Consider the following 12,281-nt stretch of genomic DNA (forward strand, 5'->3'; position numbering starts at 1 on the left):
TACTGATGGCTCGAAAATGCCACGGAGTATATGCTTTTAATTTCATTAATTCTTTCACTCATTTATTTATTCAGCAAATATTTAACTGCACACCTAACGACATGCTATAAGTACTGTACTAGGCAGTGAAATTCAAAGAAAAAAAAGTCCCTTCTCTCAATAAACTCTGCCCAACAGAGGGCAAACAATCACAACTGAAGGTGGTCAGTGCCACAACGAAAGTATGCACTGGACACAGGAGGGGCAAACAGTGCCAAGAACAATGCTGAGAGAAGTCAGCAAAAGGCTCCTAAAGGTAATCCTGGAGGCAAGTTGTATTTTAACAAGTGGAGAAGTAAAAGGCTATGTGAAGACATAAACAAAATAAGGCACAACTCAAAGAGCTACAAAGATCTCATTATTAATGTAGCTTAAAGCATGATGGGTTAAAGAAATTAGGAAGGAAAAGTGTATTGAGACTACACTCTGGGACTGTACTAGGTAATAAAAATACTAAAGTACCATAAGATGGAGCCCCTGATCCCAAGGAGGTTACAGTGTAGAGGAAGAAAAAGACCCTCAAACAGTTCATTTCAATAAGGTTGGTGTCATAGTGGAAGAACACATAGGGAAACATGGCTAGACGGGCACAAAGGAGTGCCTTATACATCACACAAAGATGTTAAAAATTTTATCCTATAGTCAACAGACAGTCACTGAAAATTTTGAAATGGATAGTAACTACAACAGTGGCAGTGGATGATGGATTGGAAGGTATAAAGACTAGGGCAATAAGGAGGCTTCTGCCAAAGCCCAGGCAAGTATGTGATGAACCTGAACAAGGCCACCCTACTGTGGCAATTTTACAATGTTTTTTTCTAACCAAGTGAATGGGGATTCTCTCTCATCTATCATTAAAAGAAGAAAAGGAAAAATCCAGAGTGAAATTTTCTGAAACTCCTTAAAGGCTTGGCAAAAAGTTAAATAAAAAAAAATGTTTTTAACCTTCCTTGGAAAAAATCAGTAATGAGTTTAAAATTTAGTAGAGATAATCTTAAGTCCAATAAGCAAACTGTGAAATATCAAACTGATGGAAAGTGGTATATGCATTTTAAATGACTATATATAAAAACCTGAGAAACTTAAAATATGACTAGAAAGGCAGAATACTGTATGTGCAGTAAGATACTGTATAGTATGCAGTATATGCTGACAAGCTAAAAGAAAAAATGAAAGGTTAAATAATTTTCTATTATTTTTATTGTTTTTTACAATAATAGAATAAAATGAAATGAAAAAAACCAACACAAAAATAATGTTTATTGTATTCAATGGGCCTGACCCACATGAGTTACACCCGATTTTTAGTTCTTGGTTTCCTAGAATGGTTTTTACAAATGGTCTTCCTGCCTAACTCCAACATTATCAAAATACAAAATAACTGATACTTTGGCATAAGAGAGATCCTTAAAATTCCTATTATGAATAGTTATCTCCTTCCTGGCTGATAGAAGGTAAAGGCAAATTCAAAAAGCTAATGGGACTCAAAGTCAAAGAACACAGGAGAAAAAAATACATAAATAATTTTTGCATGTGTTGTTTCTCCAATCTATTTCGGAGAAAAGAAATGTGTGGAAAATGGCTGTACCACCAAAAGACTTTTTAAAGCCATTTTAAAACATTCAGTCAACAAACACATCATTTATTGAGCATCTATAAGCCAAGCACTTTACTCTGAAGACACAAGAGAAAATAAAATATACAGTTCCTGCCCTCAAGGAGCTCACAGTCTAAAAGGAGAGAAGGAATGGTTACAAATAATTGCAATAAAGTATGGTGAGTCCTCTAACAGAAGTATGTAAAAGATACTATGATAAGCAAAGAAGACAGGTAGAGTGAGAAAAGTCAAGGTGGCTTTCGTAAGGGAGTTAAGTCTTTAATGAGCTATAGGAAGGGAAAGAAGACTTCAATAGCACAAGCAAGGAAATATTAAATATCAAAGAAGGTGAATGTGGGTAATTTTCGTAGTCCCTGTGGTACACAGAGTGAAGGGAAGAGCAAAAATAAATGAGGTTAAAGGAGAAAGCAGGGAACAAATTACAAAGGACCTAATAATCATACTAGAGAATATGACTATTATTGAATTCTATCAAATCTAAACTGCCATCAATTACAAGACACAACATTACTATATGCACCATAAGAGAGAAAAAAGCTTTATGCTTGGGTGTTAATATTAGTATAGAATACTACTGAATAAAGCGACATTACCAAAGGGCTATTCCCTCAGTGTAAGATTAAATAAATTAGCCATGCAGAAAGGGAAAGCAAAGAATTTTGTATTTCTCAACTTGCCCTTAGGTAGAAAGGAGAAGCAAAAAATCTTCCCAAGAACTGAACCTTGAGCAGATCTGCAGCCTAAATTAAAGCTAACACTGTGGTCCAAAAACAAACGAACAGAACAAACAAGCAAAAACTTTAACGTGGTCTCCGGTTGGTAGTGTCCCCAAATGCCTGGCAGAAACAAATGAAAATTCTCTTTAGAAGAACAAGACTTCAATCCTGAACAACAGCAATTTAAGATGCAATTTCACTGCAAAGATGAAAACAGTGCATCTTAGAATCAATGAAAAGCAGTCAATCTTACAGTCAGTCTTAAAGCTGGTGATGTTTCAGAATTACACAGGGAACTCTTTAAAAATACAAATCACCAGACTTCACACCCAGAGATTCTCATACAGGTAGGTTGTCAGACAGGTGGGTACTTCAGGTAGGCCGGATGTTGAGCCCTGGAATCTCTATTTTAACAAGCTACCCAATATTTCTTTTTTACACACCTGACAAGATAAGAAGACACTAGCATCTGTCTGTGGAATCAGCTGAAAAATCCTACTCTAGAAGTTCTTTGTGGAGAGAAGCTAGATTAGACGAGTATAGGGACAGGAGATACAGGACAGTAAATATAACAGGAGATTGTTAAAAGTCTTCACGCTAGAGGTGGTGATCATTTAAATACTAACAGTGGGAGAAAAGTAAGAGTATTAAGGAGGCAGAACTACACAGAATTCTTTAATAAAAACTAAATGAAAGTAAAGGCATTAGATCTGATTCTGAAAAATTTCAGAAGACTACTCCTGGACATTAGGGCCATTGGGCCTTTAAATCTCAGGTGGGCGCAGTGGCTCACACCTGTAATCCCAGCACTTTGGGAGGCCGAGGTGGGCAGATCAACTGAGGTCAGGAGTTTGAGACCAGCCTGGCCAACACGGCGAAATCCCATCTCTACTAAAAATACAAAAATTTGCTGGGTGTGGTGGCACAGGCCTGTAATCCCAACTACTCAGGAGGCTGAAGCAGGAGAATCGCTTAAACCCGGAAGGCAGAGGTTGCAGTGAGCCAAGATCGTGCCACTGCACTCCAGCCTGGGTGACAGAGAGAGACTCTGTCTCAAAAAATAAAAAAGGAAATCTCATTTGGGTATAGTAATCCACCACCTTTTAGCTGTGTAATAAAGTATAAGTGCTACACAAAATCCTACACTACATAAATATCAAATGTTCCAAATGTTACTTAAAACTCAAAATGATTTCCAAATTCAGATGTAAGCACAGAGAGATTTTATTCTTTAATGTTTAACATTTCTATTAATCAGTGTGTATGAATTAAAAAATGAGAATTTCTTTAGGCAAAAGAAAAGACTTCCACTGGTTGATAAATTTAAAGTACAAACAGAAAACAATGAATTAACAAACTTACGCTGAATATGAATGAACTGTTTTGGCTGTTTAAACTCTCCTTTGTACAAGCGATTGTAATAGTTGACGTTGCTCTCTGCCTCAGGAACAGGAATGACCATGCTCTCTTTTTTTTCTCTAAACACTTGCTGTGCTGAAATCGCTCGCTGTAAATGATGTTCCTGGAAAATGTAAAGTAGGCAACATAAGTTGTTTTAGTAATATTAATCAATGCATAATTTTATACAAAAGTTACTTTGTTAATAATCACAGAGTGCTTTAAGAATCAATTATAAATAGTTTCTTTGCCAAAGACCTATATATACATTGCCATCATTCTCTCTTAATACTTGTGGCTCATACTGATAACACCTTAGATTATTACAATTTTTGTAAGTAGAATTTTTTAAACAAAATTAAATATATACTCAGAAACTAGAAAATTTCAATTACAAAAAATTAATGTTTCCTAAATTAATTGAGGTGTTTGTCACCACTACCAGATGAAAGAAAAATTCCAGATTACAGGAAATAAATTTATATCACAGATTTTAAGTATCTTCTGCATTTATTACTTCAAACTTTAAGAGTACAAAATTCTGAATAATTCAAAGAAGATAAAATTATGTTCAACAAGTTTTATTACTACCAGGGCAGAAAATACTTTTAAATAAAGGTTAAATGAACAGTTCCTATAACATATATCCAGTTTCTAATCACTTAATTACTTCCACAACTTACTGAAATAGCCTCCTAAATAGAATTTTCCCTCCTTCCTCCCTTCCCCCACAATGGCCCATTCCCAATAAAGCAGTTTTACTTTTTGGAAGGTAAATTGTGTCATGCCACCCACCCCACAGAGAATTTCTGATCTCCATCCTATTCACAGTAAAGGTTAAAAATCACTCAATGGCCGCGTGGTGGCTCATGCCTGTAATCCCAGCACTTTGGGAGGCCAAGATGGGCGGATCATGAGGTCAGGAGATCGAAACCATCCTGGCTAACACGGTGAAACCCTGTCTCTACTGAAAATACAGAAAAATTAGCCGGGCGTAGTGGCGGGCGCCTGTAGTCCCAGCTACTCAGAAGGCTGAGGCAGGAGAATGGCGTGAACCCAGGAGGCAGAGGTTGCAGTGAGCCGAGATCGCGCCACTGGACTCCAGCCTGGGCGACACAGCGAGACTCCGTCTCAAAAAAAAAAAAAAAACACTCAATGACCTACAAGACTCTGCATCTCTCTTTATCTCATTTCCGACCTCTCTCCTCTCCAATCTTTAATTCTAGCCACACTGATGTTGCTGTTTCTATATATCCAAATGGTCTGCTTTCAAAATTGCTTCCAGTCTTATCTTAGCAGAGAGGCCTTCCGTGACTTTTTTTTTCTAATCTAAAAGAGTACTCCTCCTCTAGCACTCCTTTCCTGTTTTACTTTCCTCCATACCACTTTGCAACATCTAACATAGTGAAGATCTCATTTGTTTACTGCCTCTTTCCCCCTACCATAAAGTAAGTTCCAAGAAGGCAATGATTTTTGCTTGTTTTGTTAATTTCTTATCCTTAATGCCTAGTACAATGGCCAAAATACAGAAGCTGCTTAACATACATTAACTGAATGAATAAATGAAATCTTTACTGGATTCCTACTACATGTCAGGCTATGAAAAATGCATATAAAGAAATTGAGGCATAAGGATGTTTCATAAGTTGTTGAAGTCAAACAGCCCTAAGTAACAAAACGGAAATACAATCCAGGATATACATACAAATGTAAAGCCAAAATTCTTTTTTTAAAAATTATATTATTATTATACTTTAAGTTTTAGGGTACATGTGCACAACGTGCAGGTTTGTTACGTATGTATACATGTGCCATGTTGGTGTGCTGCACCCATTAACTCGTCATTTAGCATTAGGTATATCTCCTAATGCTATCCCTCCCCCCTCCCCCCACCCCACAACAGTCCCCGGTGTGTGATGTTCCCCTTCCTGTGTCCATGTGTTCTCATTGTTCAATTCCCACCTATGAGTGAGAACATGCGGTGTTTGGTTTTTTGCCCTTGCGATAGTTTGCTGAGAATGATGGTTTCCAGCTTCATCCATGTCCCTACAAAGGACATGAACTCATCATTTTTTATGGCTGCATAGAATTCCATGGTGTATATGTGCCACATTTTCTTAATCCAGTCTATCATCGTTGGACATTTGGGTGGGTTCCAAGTCTTGCAAAGCCAAAATTCTTAATCCTAAGATATTACACCATTTTTTGGAAATTAGAAGGTCTTAATTTCATTCAAGCCTTTAGGGTACGTGAAATGTTATTATACAAAAGAAATTAGTGCAGTGGTCCAAAAAGAAAAGTTTCATTCAGCAAGACATAAATAAAATTAAACTGAAGGTCCCTTCTATGCAAAATACACAGTAGATTAGTTTGATTATAACCAGTACTTTAAAAAGAAGGTAAGATGATAGAGGGGGATAGATATCAAATAATAAGAAAAGAATTACATTAATTTCATGATCTTCTGCCAGGAATTACCGTTAAAGAAGGCAGAGAGACAGAGATATAAAAACAAATGGGAAAGAAAAGAAATACAATATGAGGAAGTGGGCAAACAAGCTTCTATGCTATAGACAAGTGAACAGTAAGCCAGGGCAGCTATTGGGACTCCCACAAGCAGCATCAAGTTTTGTCAGATCCAATCAAGTCATACCTGCTTTTCCCCAAATAATCATCTATACTACATCATAGTCAGCATCTCTTTGGCATTTTGTCAGAATAAGTTAAATCAAGAACGCATAAGCATATTTAAGAAAAACGCCGTGAAATTTGGCTAAGGAACAGAAGTCTAGGAATAGCTAAACTTAAAAAGAAGCAGAAAATATGGCATGAGAATGGAGACCTGCCTACTAGAAATCACAAAACATTATAAAGTCACATTTTCTGCTCCTTTTTAAGCTCACTAAGTGCCACTCTAGTGAACATACAAATAATAACGAAGCAAAACAGCCTTATTGCTGAGACAGAGAAAGTTTCAGTGGTCTGGATAGAAAATCAAACCGGCCACAACATTCCCGTAAGCCAAAGCCTAATCCAGGGCAAGGCACTTCAATTCTATGAAGGCTGAGAGAGGTGAAAAAGCTACAGGAAAAAAGTTAGAAGATGGCAGAGATTGGCTCATGAGGTTGAAGGCAAAAATCCATCTCTATAACATAAAAGCACAAGGTGAGGCAGCAAGTCCTGATGGAGAAACATCACAAGTGATCCAGAAGATCTAGTTAAGATCACTGATGAAGGTGGCTACACTGAACAATAGATTTTCCACGTAGATGAAATAGCCTTCTACTGGAAGAAGATGCCATCTAGAACTTGTATAGCTAGAGAGGAAAAGTCAATGCCTGGTTTCAAAGCTTCAAAGAACAGACTGACTCTCTTGTTAGGGGCTAATCAGCTGGTGATGTTAATTGTAGTCAATGCTCATTTACCATTCCAAAAATCCTAGGGCCCTCAAGAATATGCTAAATCTACTCTTCCTGTGCTCTACAGGTTTAATAAATATTCTAAGCTAACTGTTGAGGGCTACTGCTCAGGGAAAAAAAATTATTTTAAAATACAACTACTCAACAATGCATATGGTCACCCAAGAAGTCTGATGGCGATGAACAAGGAGATTAATGCTATTTTCATGCCTGCTAAGACAACATTCATTCTGCAGTCCACAGATTAAAAGTAATTTTGACTTTCCAGTTTTTATTTAAGAAATACATTTTTTAAGGCAATAGCTGCCATAGATTCCTCTGATGGATCTGAGCAAAGTAAATTGAAAACCTTCTGAAAAGGATTCACTACTGTAGATGTCATTAAGAACATTCATGATTCATAGAAAGAGGTCAAAATGCCCACATTAACAGGAGTCTGTAAGAAGGGAATTCTAATCCTCATGGATGACTTTGAGGAGTTCAAGACTTCAGTAAAGGAAGTAACTGAAGATGTAGTGGAAATGGCAAGAAAACTAGAATTAGAAGTGGAGCCTGTTCAGAATATTATGTGACCAAATTGTGGCAATTTCATAAAACTTGAACAGATGAGGAGTTGTTTCTTATGGATGAGCAAGGAAGTGGTTTCTTGAGATGGAATTTACTGAAGGTGAAGATGTTGTGAACATTGCTGAACTGACAACAAAGGATTCGGAACATTATACAAAGTTGATAAGCAGGAGCAGGGTTTGAGAATGCAATTTTGAAAAAAGTTCTACTGTGAGTAAAATGTTATCAAACAGCATCACATGCTACAACAAATTATTTCATGAAAGAGTCAACTGATGCAGCAAACTTCACTACTGTCTTATTATAAGAAACTTCCACAGCCACCTAACCTTTAGCAAACATTACCCTGATCAGTCTAGCCGTTAACATCAAGGCAAGACCCTCCAACAGTAAAAAGAATGTGAATAACCGAAAGCTCAGATGACTGTTAGCAACCATTTTTTAGCAACAGGGCATTTTAAAATTAAGAAATGTATATATTTTAGACACAGTGCTAGTGCATACGTAATAGACCACAGTATAGTATGAGCATAACTTTTATTTTTTTATTTTTTATTTTTATTTTTTGAGATGGAGTCTCACTCTGTCGCCCAGGCTGGAGTGCAGTGGCACAATCTCGGCTCACTGCAGGCTCTGCCCCCTGGAGCAGAGCTCACACCATTCTCCTGCCTCAGCCTCCCGAGTAGCTGGGACTACAGGCTTCCGCCACCATGCCTGGCTAATTTTTTTGTATTTTTAGTAGAGACAGGGTTTCACCGTGTTAGCCAGGATGGTCTCGATCTCCTGACCTCGTGATCTGCCTGCCTCAGCCTCCCAAAGTGCTGGGATTACGGGCGTGAGCCACCGTGCCCAGCCAGCATAACTTTTATATGCACTGTGAAACCAAAATATTCATGTAACTTGCTTTATTTAGTGTTACTCGCTTTATTGTGGTGGCTTGGAACCAAACCTACAATATCTGTATATATCTAAACATGCTAAGTAAAATCATAGACAGAAGAAAACAAAGGGAAATATCTTTCTGCTGTAAGAGCAAAGAACTTCTTAAAATTGCAGAAGTACGAACAATAAAGCAAAAAAAACTCAACAAAATCTACTACATTAAAATTAAAAATTTTTGTTCAATAAAGGACACCACGGACAAAGTTAATAAATTTATGACAAAATAGTATGTTATTTTAAATGTCTAAAACCTATAAATGATTACTATCTAGAATATATAAGAAACTCCTGCAAATTAACAGGAAAAGTAACCCTAAAGGAAAAATGGGTAAAAGATATAAATAGGCAATTTACAGAAGAGAAAACCCAAAAGGCTAACAAGTATGTGAAGAGATGTGCAAATTCATTAGTAATCAGAAAAACACAAGTTTAAAAAATTTTATGAGATGATTTATACTGATTAGGCTGACAAAAATAAAAAACTAAAATAATGCCAAGTGTTGGCAAGGATATGATACAAATTCCTGCATACATGACTATGGCAGCGCAGACTTTCTACCATTCCAGAGAGCAACGTGATTAATTACTCAAACTGAATCTGCATAATCTATGAACTACCAACTCCTGTCTTGACTATATAACCCAAAGAAAACCTCACACAGGTATGTAAGTAGGCACAGGGGTTCACTGAAATGGTATCTGCTGTAGAGGAAAGTTTGAAGCAGTGTGGGTATCTATGAGTGGGAGAGTAGGGAAGTCAAATGTGGTAGAAGCTCACCATGAATATTACAAAACAGTTGGTATCAACAGTCCAGATGCATATACAATGTGATGCATCTTAGAAGCACTGTTAACGTGTAGAAGAATGAAGCTGGATCCTCAGCTTTCACCTTATACAAAAATCAACTGACCTGAAACCATAAAAATTCTAGAACATAACATCGGAAAAACTCTTCTAGACATTGGCTTAGGCAACGAGTTCATGACCAAGAACCCAAACGCAAATGCAACAAAGATAAATAGATGGGACCTAATTAAACTAAAAAGATTCTGCACAGCAAAAGAAATAATCAGCGGGGCAAAGAGACAACCCACAGAGCGGGAGAAAATATTTGCAAACTATGCATCCAACAAAGCACTAATATTCAGAATCCACAAGGAACTCAAAACAAATCAGCAAGAAAAAAACCAATCCCATCAAAGAGTGGGCAAAGGACACGAATGGACAATTCTCAAAAGAAGATAGACAAATGGCCAACGAACAATGAAAAAATGCTCAACATCACTAATTGTCAGTGAAATGCAAATCAAAACTGCAATGAGATACCACCTTACTCCAGCAAGAATGGCCATAATTTAAAAATTAAAAAGTAATGATGTTGGTGTGGATGTGGTAAAAAGGAACACTTTTACACTGCTGGTGGGAATGTAAACTAGTACAACCTCTATGGAAAAACAGTATGGAGATTCCTTAAAGAACTAAAAGTAGATTTGATCCAGTAATCCCACTACTGGGTATCTACCCAAAGGAAAAGAAGTCATTATATGAAAAAGACACTTGCACGCGTTTACAGCAGCACAATTTGCAATTGCAAAAATATGAAACCAGCCTAAATGCTCATCAACTAAGGAGTGAATGTGGTGTATATATACCATGGAATACTACTTAGGCATAAAAAGGAATGAAATAATGGCATTCGCAGCAACCTGGATGGAGTCAAAGACCATTATTCTAAATGAAGTAACTCGGGAATGGAAAACCAAACATCACGTTATTATTTATAAGTGGGAGCTAAGCTATGAGGATGCAAAGGCATAAGGATGATATAATGGGCCAGGTGTGGTGGCTCACAGCTGTAATCCCAGCACTTTGGGAGGCCGAGGCGGGTGGATCACAAGATCAGGAGATCGAGACAATCCTGGCTAACATGGTGAAACCCTGTCTCTACTAAAATTACAAAAATTAGCCGGCAGTGGTGGTGCATGACTGTAGTCCCAGCTACTTGGGAGGCTGAGGCAGGAGAATCGCTTGAACCCAGGAGGTGGAGGTTGCAGTAAGCCGAGATCATGCCACTGTACTCCAGCCTGGGCAACACAGCAAGACCTCATCTCAAAAAAAAAAAAAGACTGATATAATGGACTTTGGAGACTCGGCAGGAAGGATGAGAAGGGATTGAGGGATAAAAGACTAGACACTGGGTACAGTGTGCATTGCTCAGGTGATGGGTGCACCAAAATCTCAGAAATCACTACTAAAGGACTTTTCCAAGCAAACACACCACCTGTTTCACCAAAGCTATTGAAATGAAAAAAAAATTTTTTTAAGATCCTTGTGATATATTTTGTGAATAAGGAAAAAAAAAGCAGTGTTAATTCAGAAAACTTGTAAGAAATAGAATCAGATATAACATGTGATTTCTATAAATTAAAAGCAAATGTACATAAAACAGTATAGATTTTGCCAAAAGAGACACATTAAACATATTGGTTGGTTGCCTGAGAGGGTAGAGAGAAGAATGGGAGTAGCAAAGACAGAGAGAACAGAATAAATAAAGGAAACCAGAGGAGTCTTGCAATACCCTTTCAAATTCAGGCCGTATTGGACTGCAGTGTCAGAGACAAAACATGATTGGCCATATGTAATTAACTGCAGAAGATGAACACATGGAGATTCATTATACTTGTGTATGTTTAATAATTCCATAATAAAAATGAAAACAGAGTGAGAGGAGGGGAGGAGAGGAAAAGAGAAGGCCCTTGTAGAAACCAATGGTAACAACGTACCATAAAACTGAAGTATATGAGTAACTCGACTCTCTGCAACTTTCTCCCAAAAAAAACTCTATACAATAATATTATGTATTAGAGAATTTTCAAAACATATTTAGTTTTAAAACTGAACAACGGTTTTGGTGTGCATTCAATGCACCCCAGTAACCACAGATCAAAAACATTACTCATTAATTAGTGGAGATAAAGGCTTATGAATACTGGTAATAATTTTATAAACATAAAATGACAAGGTAGAGAGGATGTGGAGAAATAGGAACACTTTTACACTGTTGGCGGGACTGTAAACTAGTTCAACCATTGTGGAAGACAGTGTGACGATTCCTCAAGGATCTAGAACTAGAAATACCATTTGACCCAGCAATCCCATTACTAGGTATATACCCAAAGGATTATAAATCATGCTACTATAAAGACACATGCACACATGTTTACTGCGGCACTATTCACAATAGCAAAGACTTGGAACCAACCCAAATGTCCGTGAATGATAGACTGGATTAACAAAATGTGGCACATATACAGCATAGAATACTATGCAGCCATAAAAAAGGATGAGTTCATTTCCTTTGCTGGGACATGGATGCAGTTGGAAACCATCATTCTGAGCAAACTATCACAAGGACAAAAAACCAAACACCGCATGTTCTCACTCATAGGTGGGAACCGAATAATGAGAACACTTGGACACAAGGTGGGGAACATCACACCCCAGGGGCCTGTCATGGGGTAGGGGGTAGGGGGAGGGATAGCATTAGGAGAAATACCTAATGTAAATGACAAGTTAATGGG

General features: G+C 37.4%; 1 protein-coding gene across 2 annotated transcripts in view; it reads right to left on the reverse strand.

Moving 5' to 3' along the window:
- Positions 1-12,281, reverse strand: part of EPC2 (enhancer of polycomb homolog 2) — a 145,517-nt gene that overhangs the window by 94,528 nt on the left and 38,708 nt on the right. Inside the window, exon 2 of one of the 2 annotated variants that reach the window (XM_012502529.2) lies at positions 3,736-3,895. The exons of the other annotated variant lie outside the window; for it this stretch is intronic. Coding sequence (XP_012357983.2) covers positions 3,736-3,895 — 160 coding nt within the window. The remainder of the gene's footprint in view (positions 1-3,735; positions 3,896-12,281) is intronic. 2 annotated transcript variants of the gene reach the window in all.

The sequence above is a fragment of the Nomascus leucogenys genome, chromosome 20, assembly GCF_006542625.1.
Source record: "Nomascus leucogenys isolate Asia chromosome 20, Asia_NLE_v1, whole genome shotgun sequence".
Classification (NCBI taxonomy): domain Eukaryota; kingdom Metazoa; phylum Chordata; class Mammalia; order Primates; family Hylobatidae; genus Nomascus; species Nomascus leucogenys.